This window comes from Aplysia californica, unplaced genomic scaffold, assembly GCF_000002075.1.
Source record: "Aplysia californica isolate F4 #8 unplaced genomic scaffold, AplCal3.0 scaffold00063, whole genome shotgun sequence".
NCBI lineage: Eukaryota > Metazoa > Mollusca > Gastropoda > Aplysiida > Aplysiidae > Aplysia > Aplysia californica.
Window position 1 is genome coordinate 1,800,587 of NW_004797333.1, and position 24,926 is coordinate 1,825,512.

Sequence of the window (24,926 nt, forward strand, 5' to 3'; positions counted from 1 at the left end):
GAGAGAGAGAGAGAGAGAGAGAGAGAGAGAGAGAGAGAGAGAGAGAGAGAGAGAAAGAGAGAGAGTTCAATTTATATAATCACTGAATGCGTCTCTAGATAATGAGATAAAGTGGAGTTTTATAGTGGAATAATACATTGTCCCAACTCCGTCACTGTCAGGTTTCGAACTCGGGGCCTGTTCGAAGCAAACACCGTAACCTCTAGATCTAGCCCAAGCGAGCCCCAAAAGCGGCCTTTGTCAGAGGAAGAAAAAAAAAATTTTGAGTTCAGATTAAAAGTTAAATGTCATATTCATAATCTCCTCAATAGGCCTATATTCGCGTTGTCTACGTCCTAGTTCTTACAATCTGGTTTAAATGCAGAATATTATTAACAATTCCATATTCGTTTTAATGAACCATTTATATCCGTATTCACGTAGCTTTCATCTCCATGCACTTTCTCCCCAAATCAATCAGAGCAGGCTTTTCGGTCGTCGTCACGTGGGCAAAATTCAAAATTCTTACCAAAAGTATAAAACACTTACCATAAGAAACAAATAATAAATGTTAATGTTAATGTTAATACACGCAGCATTTTTTTAAAGCCTCCTCCCCTCTTAGAGATAGAGCCAGGACCCATAGGAGCCAAGAGCGCTATGTTGTCTGCTAACATGCATGCAGGATCACAGACTACTTATAATATTGTCCGCTAACATGCATGCACGGTCACAAACTACTCATATTGTCTGCTAACATGCATGCAAGATCACAAACTGAAACTACTGTCTGCTAATATGCATGCGAGATCACAGACTGAAACTGTTGTCTGTTAACATGCATCCTATTTCCATGAAAAATACGTGCATAAGAAATACATGTCAACAAAATCCAATATGGCCACCATCTCCATGGCAACGGAACTTTTTCTTCTCAAATTTGATTGCGGATTTTAAGACTCCCCTCTGCGCTTGTTGTAAGTGTGATAAGTGATAAAATGTTATCCTCTAATAAGCGAGATAGCCCTCAGGTGTACCCCCCCCCCCCCCCGGGGGGGGGGGGGGCTTTAACTGTTGGGAACTGTAAAAACGAAGAGGTGCTGGAACCCAAGAAAAGGATCAACTTAACCCAAACCAACTCAGGCGAGTTCAACACACGCGAAGTTGGTTGACTGTACATGTTTGACAGTTAATGTTTGGCGTTGTTATCCTGGAAGAAGACGGTTCAAATAATGAATGCTCCCGGAGGTCCGCGCTTTGACAAGGTTTGATTAAAAACGACGTTGCTCTGGTTCGATCTTCACGGGCCAACAGAACACTGAAGCACGCCATGGGTCTCATAAAGAGAATTCGCCAAGTTTTCTCCAGCTGCCTCAAGGGGGCGAAGTGCGCAGATGAGGCGCACCGAGAGGGAAGTTCTGGATCAGATTCGTCGAAGGAGGCCTCAATTGCTTGCTACATGGAAGAATCTCTGTTGGACGAAACAGAGATGTGTGGCAATGCTCACGACAAGGCCTCGGCAGCAGCTAGTGATATCCTGCTTCATGCAGGACCGACCACCATGGTCTCTGAAATAAAATACACGCCTGTCATTCCAATGACTCCGTGTAGTTTCAGAGACTTGTCCGATGGTGGCACTAGCTGCTCCAGCAGTGTTCTCGAAGACCTCGATATAATATCATTGGGGTCAGAAAGATTCACTGCTTCACCAACACACGAGGAGCGGAACAAGATTCAAATGCTCCATGTGTTTGACCCTCGAATCCTTGATTCAATCCCAACTCCTACGGACGAAGAGTTGGAGGAACTTTTCCCGACGGCAGAATCGCCGAGCAACTCGTCTCAGGAAACTGACGAGGAGGAGGAGGAGGAGGAGGAAACACAAATCCTAGCCGCAGTTGTGGCGCTCTTCACTGTCACGGAGAGCGCCTGGACCGTGAGTTGGTAGAGGGCCCCCCAGTCCTGAAAGTAAGAGACAGCGTGGAGTGCTCATTCATTAGCTAGTAGATCAATAGGAACCTTTTTTTAGCAGTCTCTGTAAATTTTATTTATTTATCAGCCAACGAGCACAAAACCCGAGCTCTTGCCGGATGGAGAAGGTCCTCTACCTTGGCCCTTTTAAGGGCCACCAAAAATTCTCATATCTGTTTGGATATGGTATGATACAAAATGTACTTGTGAGGAAATATTTTGTTCTAGAATGACATCCGTATAACAATTTTAAAAAACAAAAGATTACAAACTGAAACAACATATCATCGACCCATATTACTATTATTATTATTATTATTATTATTATTATTATTATTATTATTATTATTATTATTATTATTATTATTATTATTATTAATATAATAATAATAATAATAATAATAATAATAATTATTATTATTATTATCATTATTATTATTATTATTATTATTATGTGATTATGGCGTTAGAGTGCTATGTTTTTCAACGATAGCACATTTAAAAGTAAGCACTACTCGAGTTACTTTCCCAGTCACAGGTGAGATTTCATACCCACACGGTACGACCCTGACCATCTGCCCTTCTGAGGACTATGAGGACTCACATGGATGTGGTAACATCTAGCCTACCCTCAAATGGCACCACTACACCCCTTTCTCGCCTGGTGGGACGGCGTGAAGGTCAGAGCCGATGGAATCAAAACTTAATACTTAATAGTTTTGATTCGATCAGGGCTGAGTTAGTGGGCAAAGCATTTCATTTCCATCTTAGATAGTTTTTAAAAAATCCTTCGAAGGGAAGGAATTTCTTTTTTCCCCCCGTCAAACAGGTTCTGTTTTATATAGAGGCAATTATAGAGGGATATTATCAAAATTAAAGAGGGGGCGGGGGGGGGGGGGATTTCCGTCAAACACAGGTTTCCGTTAAGGCAGGTTCGACTGTACATAACGACCTGAGCATCGTGCAACAATCTCTGTCTTTTCTTGCAAAAGTTTGCAAAGAGCACATTGGGAAGAACACTGAGAAGGCCTAGGAAGAACCTTATCGAAGCAGCCATGTATATGAGTCAAACAAGAATGCTTGGAAGAAACGCTCGATTGTTTTGAGTAACAGTATAATATATGCTAGCTAATTTAATTTAAAAGGAACCTGGGGATTGGGTATATACACCTAACAATGAAGAAAAATGTATTTTGGTTTTATATTTATTTATTTATTTATTTATTTATTTATTTATTTATTTATTTATTCTTTTATTCTTTTATTTATTTATTTATTTATTTATTTATTTATTTATTTATTTATTTATCTATTCGTTCATTCATTCATTCATTATTCATTTATTCATTTATTTATTTATTCATTTTTTAAACTTATTTATTTTTGATTCAGTAAAGAAAAGTAAAACAAATCAACATGTTCAATCTTGCGCGTGTCTTGTACTATCTTTGCTTGAAGTAAGGATGCAAAGAAAAAGGGATATAATCAGCACAACAACTAGATCTAGTAATGTTTATAAAACAGGAGTAGCTTTCCTTAGGTTTAATTTTAGGTCTTTAGTCATGCAGTGTTTTCATCTAGATCTATCTTCGTTCTTGTTCTTTAGCAGTAGCACTTGCACAACTTCCACGCAACATCAGTGGTGAAGCATCATAGGGGGAGTGTATTTTTAGTATTAACTAGTGCCATAAATACAGCAAGAATTGTTGGGACTTCATCAGAGCAAGACGGTACTTTTAGATAGATCTACTCCACTGCTATCAGTGACTGTGACAGTAGTAGATTCTGGAGTGGAACATTTTGAAAAGTAAATTTGCGTAAAATCTAGTCTAGTCTAGAGTACTGTAGTACAGTCTAGAATCTAGATCTAGAGTCTAGAATCTAGTAGTGTCTCTCTAAATTTTAACTTTTAAGCCGTCAAGGTAAGTTAAACTTTACTTTAACTGACAAGTAGATCTAGATCTAGATCTAGATCTAGATCTAGATCTAGATCTAGATCTAGGCCTACTTGAATTTAAGAATAATTATTAAGTCATTATTTAAAGGCCATTTGTTATTTAAATTATCAGTCGAACATTCAGTAAAAGATGGAGGAGGAGGGGGGGGGAGGGTGCAGGGGGTGTATTTTGGAAGGTCTCTTCATATAATTATTCAATTCTGTCCAAGATGGCGGCCTGGGGTAACAATCGAAACTGCGCCCAATTTTTGAGTTTATAGATAGATCTATAAAAGTAAGGCTCGATATATATTGTTGTAAGTTTAAGTTTTAATCAAAATACAGTGACAGTGGTGCCATATATGAAGAGTGCCATACGTATCATTTTGGGAGGAGTTCGACAGAGGGCCGGCACTAACAGTGACAAGGTCCTCTGAGCAAAACTATACTATACTTATACAAGGGTTAGGGTTAAGGTTAGGGTTAGATAATTTAGGTGTTGTTTTTCGGCGGAGGCTCTGCGCACCTACTTTTACTAGCCTAATATGAAATAAGTAGGCTAAATAGCCCCGTCTCTATTTAAAAGGCTCTAGTCTAAGCCTACTATGGTGCGGTCAAAAATTTGTGGCGCAACTTATTGTCAAATATAATCTCTTTAATGGGTGAATCAATGTCATCTGTATTTTGCACAGCAGGCATCAATATACGAAATCCCACAGTTCTAAGTTGGTACCTCATCAGGAGCATGTACGAAGGGACATTAAGTTGCAGGGTATGATGGCCAGCTCACTCACACTGACAGCTTTAACATCAAGACCGGTGTGAGACAGGGATGTTTCTGTCACCTTTCCTCTTTATCTTGGCAATCGACTGGTATCTTGGCAATCTACTGGCTGATGAAAGAAACCACCAGAGGACACAGAATCAGCATACAGTGGATCCCATAGATGCCGTTGGACGATCTGGACTTTGCAGATGACTTGGCGCTTCTGGCACACACTCAGGAACAGATGCAAGGAAAGACAACAATTTTAAACAGTTTTCTTCAGAGTCTGTTGGATTGAGGATCCACCCTGGTAGGTCAAAAGTCCTAAGGATAGAGGCACTACGAAAGGAGCAGAGTGGAACTCAGAATCAACGAGCTCGGATTCAATGAGAACTCGGATTCAACGAGAGGTTTAATAGATTCCCCATTATTTTTCTTCTTTAAAATCAATAAAAATAACCCTGATTCAACTAGCACTTTTATCAACGAGCTCAGATTCAACGAGGTCGCCTCCTGGGGGAACAGCCCCCACAGACGTGGCTTCGCTCATTTTTCTCCCAGAACGAATTTTATCCATTCCTGTAAACCATCCATTGCAACTGCATCATGAACTATTCTTCATTTGGCCGATTGCATGCGACCAATCTGCGGCCTTTTTTCATACCAACACAAGTGTTGTTGGCACGCGCACGTGTCTACTCTGACGTGTGTCGGGTCAGATGGGTGGCCTGCACACGTGTGACTGTGTGTGCGTGGCGGGGGGAGGGGGGGTCACTAGCGGTCCGGGCGTTGAACGTCGCAGATACAAACGCGTCACAGTCTTTTTTCCCCTCGGCAACTGATCATTATTACAATTTAAAGCTAGTCTTGACGTAGATCTACGAATAAGGAATTGTGCGTTGGTCTATGGAATTCTTAAGTTTGCGTGTGCAAGGCTCTACACAGCAACACAACTTTTTGGCAAACAATGGAGATGACACAGGCGTGCATTTGAACGAATTGGTCTTTTTTTTACACAGCTCATAATATGCAGGCATTTCAGACCCTACTTGTTACTTATTTTTACACATTACTTGCTCAGTGCCTGTAATAATCTACACAAAACCTCATATTTGCTATAAAGAACACTCGGATTCAACGAGGTTTTGGGTCAGGCCCAGCGACTTCGTTGAATCCGAGTTCCATTGTAGAGGGAAATGCACTAGAAGACGTGGTAAAAGCTATCTTGGGAGTATAATTGACAGAGAGGGAGGAACAGGCGCTGAAATAAAGTCCCATATTGGAAAGGCACAGACTGCATTTATTCCTTTGAACAAGATTTGGAGGACCAGGGATATCTCACTACAGACAAAGCTGAGAATTTTCAACTCAAATGTGAAGTCAGTCATGTTGTATGGATGTGAGACATGCATAAGGATCCAGGTTTTCTTGAACAAGTGTCTGAGGAAGCTATTGAGGATCAGATGGACAGACAGGATCAACAAGGAAGAATTAAGAAGAACGAGACAGAGCCCAGTCAGAGATGAGGTGGGAAGAAGGCGTTGGCGATGGATTGGACACACTTTCAGGAAGTCAAGCAGCTGCATAGCAAGGAAAGTGTTAGATTGGAACCCACAGGGTAAAAGATCAAGGGAAAACCACATGAAACCTGGAGAAGAGTCACTGAAATGGATGTACAGAAAAGTGGGTAGACATGAAGTGACATCAAGCGGACTAGCCCAGGATAGGGAAAGGTGGAAAGTGTTTGTTCGTGGCCTATATCCTGATCCAGGGTGAGAAAGGCAATGATGATGATGGTATCAATTTGTTTTAACTTAATCATATTTTTCCACAACAATTGAGGCTATGTTTAAAAAGTTTTCTTCATAAATTTATATAAAATACTATAAATCTGCGTCACGCGGAAAATGGTATTGTTCACAGCACTTCCCGCTTCTCATACACACTTTGCATACGGTACTTATGACCTATGTCACAGCTCAGCAATGACACTTTTTAATGGCAAAACTTGTTACAAGAAATTGAATTTATAGTGGATGCATTTTTGGCACAAAAGGTTCTCATAACATGCATTCAATAAACATATATGTCGCGATGTGAAAAAAAAGACAGACTTGCTTTTAAAAGCGATATTGCCCGAGCTGTAAACTTTAAAAAATCCATAGAAACCATCGACTGGGATTTTTTATTAGTGTTTATTAAGGAAATTTCTAGAATATGGTGTAGAGGTGTTTGAAAAAATACCCATCTGTTAAGACAAATTGATATGTATAAGTCTAGTGCAAAAGTTGGAGAATCTAGGTTGAATAGTTAAGGAGATATTGGACAATAAGTTGTGCCATGAATTTTTTACCGCACTATAATTACAAGGAATGATGAATCTAGCCTAGAATCTAGTCTGCCAGCTGATATGACTGATGACTGATGAGATAGGGAAAAGAAATAGAAAAAAAAATGTGAATCTAGATTAGATTGTTAGATTTTAGGTCTAGTCTAGAGTCTAGGCCTTGCAGTTTATAATTGAGTTTCTTTGGCCTTGTGGTAGATGTGGGTTGCAAGTGCTCAAGAAATATTTTGTTGAAAGTATGAAAGTCAAATTCCCAATGTTGAATAAAGAGTAAGAACAATGTCTTAAATCAGCCTGCCCACAGCCCGTAGGATAGGTAGCATAATATGCATATTATAATAGCATTGGAGACGTTTATGATCATTAGACATATATATATATATATATATATATTACTCCCAGTGGAGCAAAGACCATCAACAGCATTACTCCAGCGAAGCCTGTCCTGAGCATCCTTTTCTATCAGTTTCCATGATGTCCCCGCTTTTTCAATTTCAGCTTTACCGCTCGCCTCCATGTCATCTTTGGTCTTCCCTTCTTTCGTTTTCCTTGTGGGTTCCACATTAAAGCCTGCCTTGAAGGTCTTCCATCTTCCAGAACTGGCAGTCGTGTTGTTTTTGCTGTTCATGTTTTTGTAGCTACTTTTTGTTTAACGGGAAAGGGCTGCTAACCCTTTTTTGCCCAACCGACCTTACTCACCTTCTACGACATGCACGGTACGGATAGGCCTACAGTGGTCCTATTCTTTGCTCCCCTGTCCCTTGGACAGGGCCCCGAGAACCACACGAGAGATATATATATATATATATATATAATCTATGGTAAAGATCAACCTGTTGACGTGTGCCAATGCAAGCTCAGGGTAATAATTTGGTATCTTCCAGATTTGCACGTTTTATTTACTTCTGCCTTGCTGGACATTGTGTTATAAAAAGCAATGAGGGTTATTACTGGGTTAGGTTAGGGTTTGGGCAAGAGTTCTCCAACCGTTCCCTTTCTTGAATTCAATAGTGATAAACTTTTTTAATGCTGATTTAGTTAAAGGTACCGAGCTATGATGGTGGCATAAGTCCCCTATTGACCGCAGACTACTGCAATCTAGTGCAACGTAGTCTGTGTATTCCCACCTGATCCTGATTGGCCATGGTATAATTCAGCGCTGGGGGCATTGAGACTAAAGGTGGTGGCATTACATAATTGATTATTGAGGTGTTGTTGGTGGGTGAATTACTTCATTTTTGTCATGTCGTTTAGGTCTGAGAATTTTTTGATTGACAGGAAGTAACTAAGTAAGTCATGCGTCATGACAGCAAGTGACCAGATAGGACTATTTTCAAGAAATCAGGTTGGTCAGCTCCCCCCACAAACCACCTCCCTCCCTCCCCCTCACACCCTTTTACTCTTTAATATGGCCAATGGCAGTCTCAAGTCTGTAAACCAGAAACATCATTGTAGACCTTTTCTACTAAACCAATTTTGAGTCAGTCCAGCTGTTGACCTTCAACAAACCAGCGTCATTTTTTAATTTCCAGGAAATTGCCTGCACTTTTGTTCATGTTATTGAGCACTACATCTTTGTTGTTTGAAATGCATACATTCATTTAATAGTATTGTCCAGTATCTTCAGGAGCTTGATGAGGGCTGAGTACCTCATTCTGACGATGTGTCTGCATATTGCACTCTGGTGTGTACGCTTTCCACTCACTTCCTAAATATCAGTATTTTGCAATTATATTTCATAATGTTGGATGAAATCCATTTTAAGTACTCGATAACCTTTATCATAATGTAGACTTTGCTTACAAATTGTCTCATCTTTGATACCAATTGTCTCCCCTGGTTCTTTTCCAGACTTCTCAATCATGGCGGGGACTGAATCGTCAGGCATCATTTCAGAACAGAAATCAGCAGCAGCAGTACAGCAAGATGCAGAATTGGCAGCTGTTAAAGCAGCATTCCCAAACCGTTGTCGTGTGATCTCAAACTCAGGAAAGTTCAGCAATGTGGTTACCTTGCAGCCAGAAAACCTTGATGCCACTATCAAATTTCATCTACCAGGTATGTCATTGGCAAAGATGATAGGCCTACAGTGTACTAAGACTGGTTTAGGGGCTACTTTTCTTTTCTTTTCCAGTTAAACAGTTTTGTGAGTATTGTGTGTTCTTTGACTTAAATAAAGTATTATTATTATTCTTATAATATTCACAGCTCTTCAATTGAAGACTGTGTATGTGTTGTAGCACAGAGTGTTTCTGCTTGATTTTGTGACATACTTGACCCGGGAGAGAGTATTTAAAGGGGTAATGGGTTAATTAGTGAGCTTTGTAGTTGTTCAAACAGAGCGGGCAATAAGTGATTTGAATTAAAACATGTTTAAATAGCTATAAAAAAAGCATTCATCAAAATTTTTGGCTCTGTACTCCTGAACATATAATGACCATTGATATAGAATAAAAGGTACCGGTATTGTTAGTTGTTTTTTTTTGAGCTGCGAGAACACACAAACTGTAAATACATCTAACACATATATATTGAAAAAGAAATGAGGACAAATGTTTTATAACTTCTGCGGAGTCCAGAAGGGGTAGAGAATTTACTAAATTTTGTTTTTGTGCAGACTTGCTACCCTTTATTTCATTAGTCTTCTTTCAAAAGAAATATAGGTGAATACTGCCACCTAGATGGATTGCACTGTGCATATATCCTTGTTATTGTTGCTAGCCATAATATATGGGGGGGTTGCGGTAACACCTCCCCCCAAAACAAAAAAAACCAATGACATATTTTTACGGAAAATAGAGCTAAAAAAACTCAAACATTTTGCTCAGTTTGATTGTGGGGTCATCAAAGATTATTGATTGTAAACTGGATTATTATTTCTGTCTTTTTCTATTTGGAGGTGAATGACGGGCGGTTACTTTTATGGCAGTGAATATCAAAAAGAAGCAAAACATTCTGTCTGCTCACAGTGATCACTGTTACAGACTTAGTTTACCAGAAGTTGAATGTGAACAAAAAGGCAGAAAATCAGACTCTGTCAGCTTTAGAAACTACTGTTTTAAGTTCTTTCTTAAGCTGGCTTACTGAAGAATTGCTTTTTATAAAAAAAAATATAACTTTTTTATGTTAGAAGTAGATGTAATTGATTATCCTATATTCAGTTTTGTCTTTTCTTCCTGGGGAAGCCAACACTGGCAGCTGCCAATGTCCACTTTCGTTATAGTAAAGCTTTATATTTTTATCCTCATTTCAATGTATCAGCTTTTCAGTTTTATCCTAGTCAGTAGTTTTAATCCTGTTTATTTTATGGCAAATATAATTTTCATATTAAATATTAAATGTAGCGCTTTTACGGTCACTTCGATGTCTGTGTGTCTTAAAGTTGAGGGATTAATATGGGGGAGGGCAATTTTTGGGTGGGAGGAATAGAGAAAGAGAGACAGGAGAGAGAGAATGTCTGGATGTATATGTGTTTATGTGTGCTTTGACAGAAAGAGAGGAGAGACAGACAGACAGATAGCTACACAAAGACAATGAGAGAAAATCTTACTTTAAAATGTGCAGTATGTTATTTATTTATTTTTTTGGTAAGTGTTTTATGACGCTCGCAACTGCATAAGGTCATATGAGTGCACATGACACATTAAACATTTTTCGGTTGGTAGGAAATTTTGAATTTTGCCCCGGTGGCGGCCGAAGCGTACTGTTATCGATTTTAGACCATCAAGGGATCTTTAACGTCCACAACTTGCACACAGGACCTCCAAGATTTTTCGCTCTTGTCCGAGAAGGCTAGGTGTAGATTTTTCCTGCCATAAGATCAGGGATGTGGCTGAAAGACAGCAGTAAGAACGAGCCAAGGAGTAGCAGTAGAAAGGCTGCAGAAAGAGTCAGGAGCCCAGAGGAGGGAACAAAGGAGGTGAGGAGATGGGGGCAGAAAGTGGAAACAAAAGTGAATGACAGAACATTGCTAGAGAGCAGGAAAGGAGGTGAAAGGAGACAAATTTAGAGAAGAAAATTTTTCAGCCGCTACCCGGATTCGAACCCGGGACCATTGAATGAGAGGCGAACACCTTAACCTCTAGGCCACGAGAGCCCCCACGATATGTCATTATTATAAATTATTTCATTTTGAACACTAGAAAGCATGATACAATTTCTTGTCCCTGTGTGCTTATTAATGGACTCCAAGGTTGTTGTATTCTCAGGAGTGACCTTTTTTTTTTACTGTTTCTCAATGTCTTGTCTGTTTTGTGTATTCCTCAGCCTCTTACCCATCTGTGGCTCCAGAAATAAGCATCCGCTCAGAATCTATTACAAAGCCCAACATAGCAGATATAGAGGAATTTCTCAAGTCCAAAGCACAGACTTTATTGGGACAGGAGATGCTTCTTTCTCTTACCAATGATGCTCAGGGGAAATTCTATGAAGTGGGTCTGCGTCCAGGAAAGACGAGCATAGTTGACAGTCATACGTATCTCGGTAAAAAACCTGTCAAAAAGAGGCCAAAACGTAAACCCAAATCTGAGGATGAGAAGGATGAGAACGAGAAATTGCCACCCATGAAGACAGCTGATGATGTGGTGAAAAGAATAATCTGGGATGAAAATTTGGACAAAGATGATTTTGTTGTAGGCTACATTGACAGATTCCGAGGCTTGATGGAAAAATATTTCTCTGCTTTCTCATGGGAAGATTTGTCAGCTGTGGACTATGATGTTTTAGCAGTGCCGAAACACAGGATCCAGTACTTCTCTTATAAGGGGGTCAAGGTGTGGGATAAACCCCGCAGGGTTGATAATGTGTTTGGGTCAGCATCGGGGACCAAAACGATAGATGTCGTGATCAGGGAGCTCGAGCAGGAGCAAAGCACTGGTCAGCAAGCTGTGGGGGTGGAGAGTAATCTGAAAAACCAGAGGGAAGAAGATGAGGAATCTTACAGCAGCAGTGATGACGATGATGATGACGGTATTGTGGTCACCATTGGCGGTGCTGCTGGCTCTGTTTCGACCAGCCAGTCTTCTATTGGAAGGTCTAGCTCCAACACTGAAAGTGCCATGGATGTGGACTCTGTGGAAAAGCAGGCTCCTGGTTATGACCCATATTGGCAAGATAAGTTGAGACCTAACTATTTCCTTTGTGTGCGAATCACCAATGAGAAAATCAGAGACCAGATTGGAAACGTGCAAGATCACTTGATGGAGGTGGAGCCCCTGTTTGGGGAATGTTGTATACCGGGGGCAGCTCTTCACCTCACACTCTGTACTGTGGGCTTAGACACAGCAGAGCAGCTCCAGGAATGCATGAGTGCTTTGAACAAAGCCAAGCAAGAGCTTGCGGCAGGTTTGCCTAAGTCCACACTCAAATTCCATGGGGTCTCAAACTTTTACAATAGAGTCATCTACGCTAAAGTGCAGTATGAGAAAGATTTTATAGACTTTCATAATTTATTGAAGCAGGTTTTGAGTCAAGCAGGTGTGCAGGTCAGAGATGGATATGACTTTGTTCCTCATGTAACAGTTATGAAGACGACGCGACCAGTGTCGAGGCTGAGGGGAACCAAGAATATCAGCCCGAAAGTTTATGAGAAGTTTTTGGAAATGGAGTTTGGAGAGCAGAAGGTTGAGGGAATTTATCTTTGTTCTATGGGAGATGAGCGACGAGATGATGGTTTTTACTTAACTCCAACAGAGCTTCACTTTCCCCCAAACTGAACTCTAGTGCATCATCAGGTCTCTATTAACACTCTGTAAATCTGTATGAGTTATTGTCTGGAATGGTGATGCAAAAATGCTACTTTTATGCTTAGTTAAAGGGAAAATAGCTGTATAAAGATAACAGAGAAATAGTTATGGACATGGAGCAACCTTCCAGTGGTGCCCTTCAACCTCTAACTGGTTGTGATGTTCTGTGGTTACTAGAACTGTGTCTGTGTTGAAGTCAAGGTACCGTGAGTGTTTTTATACAGAGGACCTTAGATGGTGTCAAGGGAACAGGGAAAAAATAATAACAAATTAGCCATAAAAATAATTTGAACAATGTCCTCTTTCCAATATAGTCGAGGATGCTAAAAGAAAGGTCATTTTCTCAAAAAACCAATAACTGAAGCTCATTTGTAGTGAAGTCGTCTACATTCCAAACAATGCATTAATGAAACAGTATGTTATGGAATGATAATAATATGTATCAGTCTGTGTTACATTGTCATGAGTGGTAATCTATAGAGCGGTTCGCGACCCCAATGTTTTCTTGTCGTACTTCCATTTTTAATAACAGTGAAAACAGTTCATAACAAAGAGTGAGCTTAATTCACATTATCACTGTAAAAGAAAATGGAGATATGACAAGACAGCTCTGAGGTTGCGAGTTGTTGACATGAAAGAGGTCAAATGTGATAAGAGTAAGAGGTAATTGTTCCTTTTTGTTCGTGTGCACATGTGATAGAAGCAAGCTTAAAAGACACAAAATCTGCTGTGATATTGTTGTTTTACAGTATACCTATTTCAATTTTTTTTTTCTGTTTTGGCGGGGGTAGTGGATAGTGTTGTGAACAATAAATGACTTATTTGTATCAATTATCAATATCAAGAAATTGTAAGCTATAGGTTTATAACATTGTTTCTCACTTACCATCTTTCGTCAGTTAAAGCATGTTGAGAAAAAGGATTGTGATACTACACATGATGTACTGCTAATGATTCCTCAACTGAATATTTTTCATGACATTTATTACTATTATTCTTTCAATTTTACTTAACATAATTTTTTAATAGAATGATCACCGCCGACATTTATAAGACAAAGGCATCACTTTTTAAAAATGTTCTTATGGGACTAGGCTCACGTTTTCCAGAAAATATCTGCAATTCTGACTGTAAATTTATTATTGTTTCATATTCAAATTTCTTTTTCGTTTTTGATGTTAAAAATTCATTTTTCCTACAGTTCAGTAAAATCTAGTAATCATATGGCACCTGAATGGCGCCCTTGTTGTGACCATCCACTCTTTCCCATCAATTATTCCTAATGAATGAAAGTTAATGCAGTTGTTTTAGTGTGTGACATTTCTAACTTTGTTTTTGTCTTGATTATGCGCGAGCAAGAAATTGGTTGTGTGGGTGGCATCCGTATGTTTTGAATGCCCTTGTTATTTTGATGTAGGCCTAAGATTAATAAACTGTCAAAAGAATCTATTTGTCAATAATGTACAGATCTCTAATAGGGTGATGCACAATTTTGTTCAGACGTTTTACTTGTGTGGTTCTACTGTCAATATCGTGCAAGTTTAAATATTTTTCACTTACTTTAGAATTGAAACGTCCGCTGTTTGAGTTTGAGTAATCATCTGTTCTTATTTATAATCCATAGAGGCACATTTAACTCTTTTGGAAATATATGTTGTTTGCTTTATAGCCACACAAAAGTTATATATATGTCACTTGAAAAAGTTAAAAAAAAGGTTCAGTCTTCCTGAAAAGTATAAAAAAAAGTACATAATGAAATTAAAACTTTGGGGTATAGTATAAAAGTGCTTTTTGTTAGTTTTTCTACATTGCGGCTTGCCGGTATGTGTAACATGACCACTGGCTGTCTCAGACTTTCTGTCTGCTGAGCATGTTTTATTATTTTTCAGTTTCAGTATTCTGTCTTAAGTTTAATTGTTTTGTTATTTTCATTTTTAGCCTATAGGAAAAACACACTTTTGATTTAACATCTTATTGTAATTACAAAATAAATGATTTCATTCAATCTCACATGTATGGCAAAATAGCTACTGTTTAAAAAAAGATAGTCAGAACACATAGCCTACTGTTTAAGTGCTACTGTTGTATTGTTTTAAAGTGCTCAGAGCCTTTGTACTTAAGTCAGGGTTGAACTTTATATATAAATGCCATGTATTATTATTATCATAAGTGCTTGAAACAAAGAGCTGAACGAAGTGATTCACCTTAGGAGTCAATTAATGCATGAGCCTTTTTAAATCACAAAATAAGCCTACTACTTACAAATATTATATAAGTGATTTTAAGTTAGATGGTTAAAAAAAACATATCTCATTTTGGCTCTTTCCTGAATATTGGTCATTTTGGGAACTTTCCTCATTTACAAATAATTTTCTATGTTATGTATTCCCTATTGTTGTGCCTACATGATTCCTGTGATTTATAATTTTGATAATAAAAGTCAGATGCTACCAGTTAATGGATTAACTTTGCTCAATAAATTTTCTTCCTGACCCTTGCTGTATGAGAAAACATTGAAATGGGTTTATTCTATACGTCTCACTGCATGCCATTCTCATTTCTTTCCTCATCCTTGCTATCGTCATTTTCCCTCTACTTCTTTTGTATGTTTGTCACTCTCTTGTAACTGCTATTTCTGGGTTGCCTTGATAGTCGAAGCAGACTTTGTGCTGTTGAGGCTAGAGAGGTGAGGAGAGTAAGCCTGATTCCCCTTTGGGACTTTTCTGTTGACACCCCTTGGCACTCATATGACCTTATGCATTTGCAAGCGTCGCAAAAGCCTACTAAAACTAACTAGAACATATTGTAGACCCCCACCGTTATAACTTGGAGTTGGGTCGAAGGGCTCACGCTCAAAGTTCAAAGGCTACTGGATTAACAACGACAACCACATCAATATCAGTAACAGCAACAACAATTTCCAGAAGTATGGGTGTTCGGGGTTTTATATCGTTAGACCTGCTATCCTTTTCCAGTATTTCTTGAACTGTGATATTATGTACGACACAGAATGTTGCTGTAATTGGGCACAATTGCAGACGTGTGTGGTTGGCGGATGCTCTGGTGTGTTTTGCCCCTTTCACCTACCCAAATGTTTCGTCCTTATCTCCTCTCCTCTTTGTAGTTACGTATGTTACTCTTTATTAACAGTAGCCATTTTAACCTTCAGATCGGGTGATTGCAGGGCGTCACCGGTAGGTCCTACTTCTTTACTTTCTCTCTGTTGTTTATGTCTGTCTGTCTGTCTTATTTTTCCCAGCACTTAAGGGGAGACGTACACTCCCGGAAAAATTTTCTAAACGAATGACTTTTATTTAATTTCAAGTAATTGTGCAAGAAGTTCATAGGTAAATAGGATGTACTAGGGTGGATTTGTTGAATTTTTCTAAAAAATGGGTCTCTGTCGCGGCCGTCTTGGATTTTCAAACCAGTTTCTTAGTGCAGAAGAATTTCATAGTAAATATTGAATAATCAGCCTGAAATTTGGCACACAAGTACAAACCTATATGAACTGGGGATCTATGAAAGGACTTTGACCTATCTTTAAACTAAAAAAGTGAGCCCAAAGTCAGTGGACCCCCTAGAGTCAGTTGACGAAATTTCGGGGTACATATTACAAAAAAATTGAATATTTCCTTAAGTTACCAATATTTCCCAATTCCCTTTCATAGATCCCCAGAATCGATCTTAAAGCACATGTACACCAAATTTGAAGCTTCTAGATTCTGTAGTTTTTGAAAACTCCTTGCACCCAGGAGGTCACATATGTCAAAAAATAGATTTCGAGAAAAACAAAAAAAAACAGGGATTTTTTAAAGGATTTTAAATGCAATTTGCACTTTTCAAACGCCCTTTTAGGTCCTTTAGGGTACAGTTTCTTCATTTTGACTCGATAGAACAGATGTCAAAGGATGTTTTTCCGCAAAAAACAAAAGTTGGATAGTTTGAAAAATTGTATCGATATTGCCTTGGATCGCCGATCCGGGTCTTCCCTTAAGTGACCAATAGCCTACATTGTACTGTGTTGATGTGCTTCTCCTTACTCAAACAAACATAATCTTATTGTGTTGCAAGTGCCGAGTGGGTGGTTGGCGGGTGCTCTGGTGTGGTTTTCTCCTTTTTTTCCTATCAAACATCTATCGTCCTACCTCCCCCCCCCCCTTCTCGGGCGGTGCCACAGTAATGTGACTACTTACTACTGGTTTAGCTTACCTACTTTTGCCATTAGTAGTTCATCTCCAGAGACATTCAGCTGTGGTTGATGATATAACGTGCTGTTTTAGCCTTTTTATTTTGCCGTTGAGTTTGAGTCACCCAACCCAAATATCCTTTTCTGTGTTTTGGTGTGTGATATCAGATTCAACGTCCTTCTCCGATAGGACAAAACCAAATGGGTAGAGAGCCTTAAAATGCCCCCAAATAACCCAACATCAAGAACGCCCGGCTGAGAGTTCAAAGAAAGGCAATCCACTCCGTATTCCAGCATGATGCTAATGATACCGACTGAGCTAATGGAAGGCCCCGTATTTGTCTGACCCTGAGTGGTTTCTGTTGTTTTTTTTGGTGCTAGTTAGAACTCTAGAGGTTTTAAGGTGGGCTATTCCATAGTAACTAACGGGACGTTTGGACTTCTCTCTTACATTGATAACACTGTAATTCAATATCATTTTATTTCAACTGGCGTTATCCTCCACACAATATTGAATATTGTTATCTTAAACGTATCGCTCTTTGAAACTTTTGTAGAAATTAAAAAGAGAAACGTAACAGAAATACGATTGAGTATACTTAATGTTCTTAATCTTTTTAATCTTATAATCCCTTCATGGGTTTGTGCACTCTCTCCAAACAGCACCAGCGGTTTTCGCTCGGATTTGGTTTTACATGTAGTACTTTTTTTTATCTGTACAAAAATGTCGAGCAATGACTATATTTGATAACGATATTATTATATTATTATTATTATTATTATTATTATTATTATTATTATTATTATTATTATTACAACATAATAACACCCTCTCCTGTTCAGTACCGCTCTAGAGGCTACGATAGTTTACTAGCGGGATGGCGATATACCACACAATTAAACCCAGGCGTGTAAATCGTTAACAAAACTGGATCTGCTTGGAATCTTTGTAACCCCTGTCCCTTCCTATCAAACCGAAAAAAGTATGACAAAGCAGAAGTTCAGACAAGTTTATTGCCCTATTATCAAACTGGGATCTTTGGCAGATTTCAGTTTTTTTACACAGGCTTTTGGGCATACAAATTGTTGCGAAAAAAATACTGTATTCATGGATCAAACCGCCCTTAAGCTAGGTTCAATGATTTCAAGTAGCCTACTGTGTGACGTTTTTTAAAACCAACTGTTTCGTCCTCTCTTGTAGCACAGTTTTGTGTTTGTCTGAAAAGCTCAATCGGAAAAAGAAATAATATGTGTCACGACGCTGTGGAATCAAGCGCTCACCAATTTTTGGTCACAAGAAGTTATTGATATTATCTTAAAGATTGTTTACTTGTCTTGTTTTTGATGGAAAACCCCCCCAGACAAACTATCAAACAAACAAAATCTATCTAAAATATCTTGAAAACCCTACCTATCTTGAATATTTGTGAGTGAAGGAGGTGGGGTCGCCTGGTGTAAAAAGGTAAAAAAAAAAAAAGCGAGGAAATGGCGCCAAAGTTTGGTGGCTTTCAAAGCTTGGGTGTTCTTGAAAACTGCAAAGTTATATTATTTGTTTGTTTTTTTAATCAACGTTTTTTGTCAGTAAAATTTACACAAAATCATGTCTTTAAAAGGAAATTCAAGGTGTTTAGGCAAGAATACAACTTCGATAAAAATCGTCCAACAGGCGGGAAAATATCAATTTCTGCAGTTTCATAATTTTGTCGGGCGTCAGATTTCACCACGATGCTACACATATTATTATAAATTTAATCGATGCGTCTCTTCTCTGTATAAGTAAACTTGAAAAGCAATACAAATTTAAGGCCAACAAAGCGCTTCATCGTTTCGCAAAATACGTAATCTGGTTGACATTGCATCTTTCCCCGCTTCTGCCCCCCCCCCCCTCCCCCTTACGGGACGCAACAATTTTAAGTTAAGAGCTTGCTCTTAATTCAATTTACCGTATTTAAGCTTGACATGTCGATAAAATCGGAAAAGGCGTAGGGCCTATCTCGCTAATCGAAGTCTTGCTTTTGATGGAAATAGTACCCACCTATCTTGAATAGAAGTCATAAACAAAAATGTGCTATTGAGGTGGACTGGGATCGCCTGGTGTCAGAAGTACAATTATCAAGAAAAAGGCCACAAAAGTTTGGTGACTTCCAAAGCTTGAGAGTCCTTGAAAATTGCAAATTGAAATTTGTTGTGCCTTTGCTCAACCTTTTTAAAGGTAAAATCAACAGCGTGATATATTTTAAAATGTATAATATAAAAGGTGTTGACACAGAAAAAAAAAGGAGATAAAAATTGGTCAATGGTCGAAAAGATGTCTGCATGTTTCTTCGGTTTAATCATTTTGACGAGCACCTGATTTAACCCTGATGCCTCACATTTAAACTCTGCTGTAAGACATAATTATGTAAAAATATAAAACAAGAAAGCTGCGACACACTGCGTCGTTTCAATGTTTTTGCTTTCAAGCGGAATGCAATCTGTCCTTAATCATATACTTTCTGGTCATATTTTTTATATTTAGTAACCTGGGCGTTTTACGACCGCATTTGCTACACAATCAGGTCATACGTGTTGAAGATGAGAGGGGTTACATGGAAGTAAGAAACACATTAAAAAGAAGGAGGAAAGGTAAGGACGCCAGATTGTGTTTAATAGGAGAGAAGCGCAAACCGCACCAGGACACCCGCCAACTACCCGCTGGGTTTCTATTTCTGTCGGGCACTACCTGTGGGTGCAGGGCTTGAGTAGGAGTAGGAGGAAGCAAAGAATATGGAAGCGTGTGTGTGTGTGTGTGTGTGTGTGTGTGTGTGTGTGTGTGTGTGTGTGTGTGTGTGTGTGTGTGTGTTTGTGAGTATGTGATAGATAGATAGATAGAGATAGATAAATAGATAGATGGATAGAGTGTGTATGTGTGTGTGTGTGTGTGTGTGTGTGTGTGTGTGTGTGTGTGTGTGTGTGTGTGTGTGTGTGTGTGTGTGTGTGTGTGTGTGTGAGTGAGAGAGAGAGAGAGAGAGAGAGAGAGAGAGAGAGAGAGAGAGAGAGAGAGAGAGAGAGAGAGAGAGAGGGAGAGAGGGAGAGCGAGGGAGAGCGAGATTTGGGGGAGGGGGGGGGGGGGGTACGGTTCATGCGTGTGAATAGGTTAGTTACCGACGTGTCAGACTTTGTTGGGACATGGAATCTAGCTATCCGTCCCCGCAGAACTATGCAAATTTACATGGCCAAATTATGTAAGACAAATGCAAAATTATGCATAATTATGCAAGTTACCGTAATGCCATTCACGACAAGTTTTGCACTTTTTCAACAAGAATTTTCATGTTTTAGATCTAAGAACAGCGAAGTATTGAAAACAGAACATAATATCAGGATCAGTAGTTTTTTTGTGTGTATTTGGAAAGATACACATCAGCCCGAAAAAAGAACAACCAAAAAATAATATAATCCTAGCATCTGCGTTTGTCGCGGCAGCGACCTGCGATTCGCGGCCGCGATTTTTGGCAAATTTTGGTCCGCGAATCGCGGCTGCAATTTTTGCCTTTTTCCCAAAAAAGAAAAACAAACAAAAAACAAACAAAAAAACCCCAAAAAACAACAACAAAACAAAACACCGCTCGGGAATAAAACATCGAAAAACAAACCCCTAGGAATAAAAATAAAGAAACCGAACTTCATTAACTTCACTTTAAGAAAGAAAAACTCGAAAGTTAACTTTCACTTCCGCTTCACTTCGTCTCTCTCTCACTTGTTGACACCACGTTGATTTGTTATTTTCAGTGAAATTTCATGTGAAGAATGAGTACATTGCATACTATTTATGTATTTCTGTTTCCCTTTAATTTGTCCCTCTTTATTGTGTTTCAATTTTCCTAGTTATTTTTCGGATGTGTTCTTTTTTTCTTCTGTTTTTGATGTTTATGTAGCGTATGTCATTTAATTTGATGTTGTTCCCGCCTTTTAAAAAAAATACACATGTGTTATGCTAGAGCGTGTCTCTACCAAAACTGAATACTGACACTGGCAGGCCCCTTATGTGTGATTCCATAATTTACATGTAAGTAATATCCTGTACTTTTTCTTAAATTACACACCTTTAGGGTTAAAACAGCCAACCTTCGGATAGGTTAACACACAGGTTAATTTGTTAATTTTTGTGGTTGTGTATGTGCTGTTCTAATTTTGATTTCATTCTGTTGTGAAAACTTTATTTTTCACGTTTTACATCCTGTTTGGCTACAAATGATATTCTTACTTTACTTTTTACTTTTATCCGCCGCTTATACCCTTTTGGGTGTCGCGGGAAGAAAGAGACGTCTCTCTGTCGCCAGATATTCTGGTTGCTCAAAACAGAAGACAAGAAATTCTGGTGCTTTAGATTAAGTTACCTCTATCAACATGCTATATAATACGTCGTCACTGAGAGTTGAAGGCTTGAAAATTAAAAGCAACTTTTTTGGCAACTTTTGCCATTTTTGTGGCAACTTTTGGCAACTAAAAAAATGGCAACAAACGCAGATGCTAGATAATCTCTGTAACTTTCAGCTGTATAAAGGAAAGAAAAATGTAAAAAAAAAAAGAAGACATCTGGACCTCTAATGCTGGCACATCACTAGAACCAGGGACACCTGGCAAACATGAAACATCAGCAGACATGAGAACAACTTTTGATAGATTGAAAAATTGAAAATGCTCAAGGAACAAAAATTCCTAACAAGGGAAATAACGAGCCTGTCACTTAAACGAGACTTACATTACTCTGATTTCTTCCCTTTAGTGACATAGCGAGGCGTTAACTTGTTTTATGAAAAAATCTATTAAAAAACGTGAAAAAAAGCGGGGAATCCAAAATTATGCAAGTTTTGCAGAATTATGCCCTAAAAATATGCGGTCGCATTCTGGCATAATCCGACGGGGACAGAGCTATGGCTGTAGAGGTACAATCTGAGACAGCAATGAAAAAGCAAAGTATGAGCATTTGTATTGCTTTTGATGAAACAAATGCCCATCTATCTTGGATAGAAGTAGAGGTATTGGCAATGGAAGGAGGTGGGAGTCGCTGGAATTGACATCCAATTTTTGTGACTTTCAAAGCTCGTTACTCCTTGAATTAGCACATTAAAATTTTGTGTGCCCTTGTTCAACATTTTCCTGTAAAATCCAAAACGAAATGTGTTTTTAAATGGTCACAAACGGTGTTGGGACAAAAAAAAAATCGATAAAAACTGTCCAAAGTTTGGAAAAACGTCTGATTTTTCGATTTCATCATTTTTGATAAGTGCCCAATTTCGCCACAATGCCATACACAACTTTATTTTGAACCCAGCAGTAAGACACAGGGGGGGGGGGGTTCTGACCTTCATCGGCATGGCCACCGGCGTGCGCCCCCCCCCCATTTATATGAACAATCTGAGCCCCCCCCCCCCCCCCTCAGCTCCCTAAGACCTCTTGTATACACACCACCCTGCTCCCATATTTCTGTACATGTACAAGCTTGTAGATCTCTTCCAAAAGGGGCCCACACACGTTAAAAAAAAGCGTCACAATTTTTTAAATCAAAATTTTGATGCAAAATTTGATCGTGGATAGGGTGTTTTGGTGTTTAAAAAATGTAATCAAAATCTTGTCGGATCAAACCCGTGTGATATTTTTTGACGAGTCATCAAATTTTTTATCATATTTTTTTGTGCAAACAATCTAATTATTTGTGCGTGTGTTGTACACCATCACTATTTTGCGCAAACATCATTTTGTTATTTGCGGGGGATATAAAATATCAACATGGCACCATCTAAAGAGGAAAACAAAATTTCTTCTTGAGCTGCTAGATATATCAGAGTTTACCCGCGCTTCGGGAAGTGAAAAGCAATGATTATTCTGATAAATATTTCTTAAAAAATGATGCATATCAGACTCTTCTAGACGAATATCGCGAGTGGAATAAGGAAAGGACGAAAGATGAACTGAAGAAGAAGATCAACTCATTACGGACGAATTTTAGAAAGGAACTTTTTGCTCCACTTTCGTTTCTTTTTTTTATTCGTGTTTTTTTTTCGCCTGAAGACCAAAGCAAGAGCCAACGCTGTTGGTGCTTCCATGGCGAGGTCTTGACTCAAACTGATCATTGTGCAATATAAGCTTATATTGAGGGTGAAAGGAGAACGTCAAACTGTCAATACTTTTGACGTCATAAAGTTTGACCAAAAGTTTGTGCATGTATGGGCTACTTAAGACCGCTGAGACGCCCCCACGTGAGTCTCGAAAAGTACTCACCCGACAGTTGAACTGCGCTTGTCTTGCCCTTGAGGTTTAGCTTCCCAAAAATGGGCACACCTGCCCCGTTTGTTTACGTGGGTGACATCACTCCGACAATTTGCCTAATTCGATTTCTTCAACAGTTTTATTAGAACCAACCAAGTGAAAGTGGTGTTCCTTGTTTGGGGTAATCACAAGGCAGATTTATTATTAGAGTGGAACAGTGAACCCACATTTAATTTGTTGTATTTTGGGACTCGTTTGTTTTGAAGTTGTTCAAAGCAAATTTCAATGCTCCTTTCTAATCATTGTTTTCCAAAAATTTAAAGGCTTTTCAAGATTCTGAAAACATAGCGTGTTTCTAACACACTGTCATTGTCCTGTTTATATCAAAATACATGTATCATCATCAATGCCTTTCACCCCTGGCAGGGTATAGGCCAAATACAAGCTCCTTCCATTCTTCCCTGTCCTGGGCCATCCTTTCTAGCTCGTTAGTCCTTAGGAAAGGCACTTTACACGAATTTTCCTCACTTCACCCAGGTGGGAATTGGCATCAGGCCATATACAGTGAAAGAGCTTGTCAGTATGTTAGTGTTTTAACGCCTATAAATGGCCGCTTGCACTGTATGCTACTCAGGAAGTTGAGATTGTTTCAATATGCTTTCAGGTCGGCTGGGGTAATATTCAGGGGCGGCTCGTGGGGCTAAATAGTGGGCGTGCACAATTAAGCTATAGCAGGTTGAAGATAGTCAAGGGCATAGTAAATGGGTTGTCGCTTTGATTTCTAGAACTAAATCTGTTTGTTAGCTAAACGTCAATTTCTTCATCCTGCTTTGGAACTGAATACTCCACTACGAAACAATTCAAAGGCACAACTCACAGGACAGGACGGTGACTTAAGTACGAGTATGTCATGTTCACCTCCCTCAGGTTCACAGAAACAGAGTCGCTTAAAGTAGTGGCAAGACAATGAACCAATCACAATTCACTTGAGCACTCCGCTGAATTGCTCCGGGGATCACATAATTTTGGCATAGAATAGTGTGCAGTCTACAGTGTTTATTTTTAGACTGCCTACTGTGGGCTATGTTTCGTGGGTGCACATTTGAGATGTGCCGTCTTATTAATATTAATGTACCGCCAAACTCTCTTCGAGTGTCGTCATCGTTTCAGTTATCCCAAAGAGCGACTTATAGGTCAGGTTACCACTGTTGAATATCCTATTATGTTAAGTTAAAGCGCGTGGACATTGGGCATGGCATTGACCCAGACTTACTTTTGCCAACAAACTTATGGGGACAGCTTTAACTCTTTGGAGACGCGTATTCTGGCCATTCAACAACGCTTGAAGATGCGCTGTTTTAAAGTATAACTTTCTTTCATACTGATTTTTAAATTCAATTTCAGTTTCTGTACATCGTCTTGATGTGATGGCTACAGAGATTGACATAAAATTAGGAGGTCCCTACTTACATTTTGTTGTGGCGCTGAGCCTGCAGCATACCTAAAGTCTATTCCTTGGCCCTAAAGGGAACTTCAAGATAGATGAGCCTGTGATTTTATTTAAAACAAGACAACCAACAGCAACAACAACAAGAACAACAACAAGAACAACAACAACAACAATAACAAAGACAAAAGTACTCAAGCCTTTCTTTTAACGCGCAACAGACCAAATTTATTTCTGAAACCGTTTTCCTCACTTGGCTTTTTAGTTCCTTTTGGTGGGAATCAACTACATGTAC

The 24,926-nt window shown here is 38.9% G+C and overlaps 1 protein-coding gene across 3 annotated transcripts; it reads left to right on the forward strand.

Moving 5' to 3' along the window:
• Nucleotides 1–3,410: 3,410 nt before the first annotated feature.
• Nucleotides 3,411–15,201, forward strand: LOC101857777 (leukocyte receptor cluster member 9). Of its 3 annotated transcripts, none has more exons than XM_005093435.3 (3): nucleotides 3,411–3,872; nucleotides 8,851–9,057; nucleotides 11,266–15,201. In XM_005093435.3, the coding sequence occupies exons 2-3, from the start codon at nucleotides 8,862–8,864 to the stop codon at nucleotides 12,711–12,713; spliced, it is 1,644 nt and encodes a 547-aa protein (XP_005093492.1). In that variant the 5' UTR covers nucleotides 3,411–3,872; nucleotides 8,851–8,861; the 3' UTR covers nucleotides 12,714–15,201. The 3 variants fall into 3 exon arrangements, with proteins under 3 accessions (XP_005093492.1, XP_005093491.1, XP_005093489.1); XM_005093434.3 differs by having other exon boundaries at nucleotides 3,411–3,757; XM_005093432.3 differs by lacking the exon at nucleotides 3,411–3,872 and adding an exon at nucleotides 7,838–8,683.
• The last annotated feature ends 9,725 nt before the right edge of the window (nucleotides 15,202–24,926 follow it).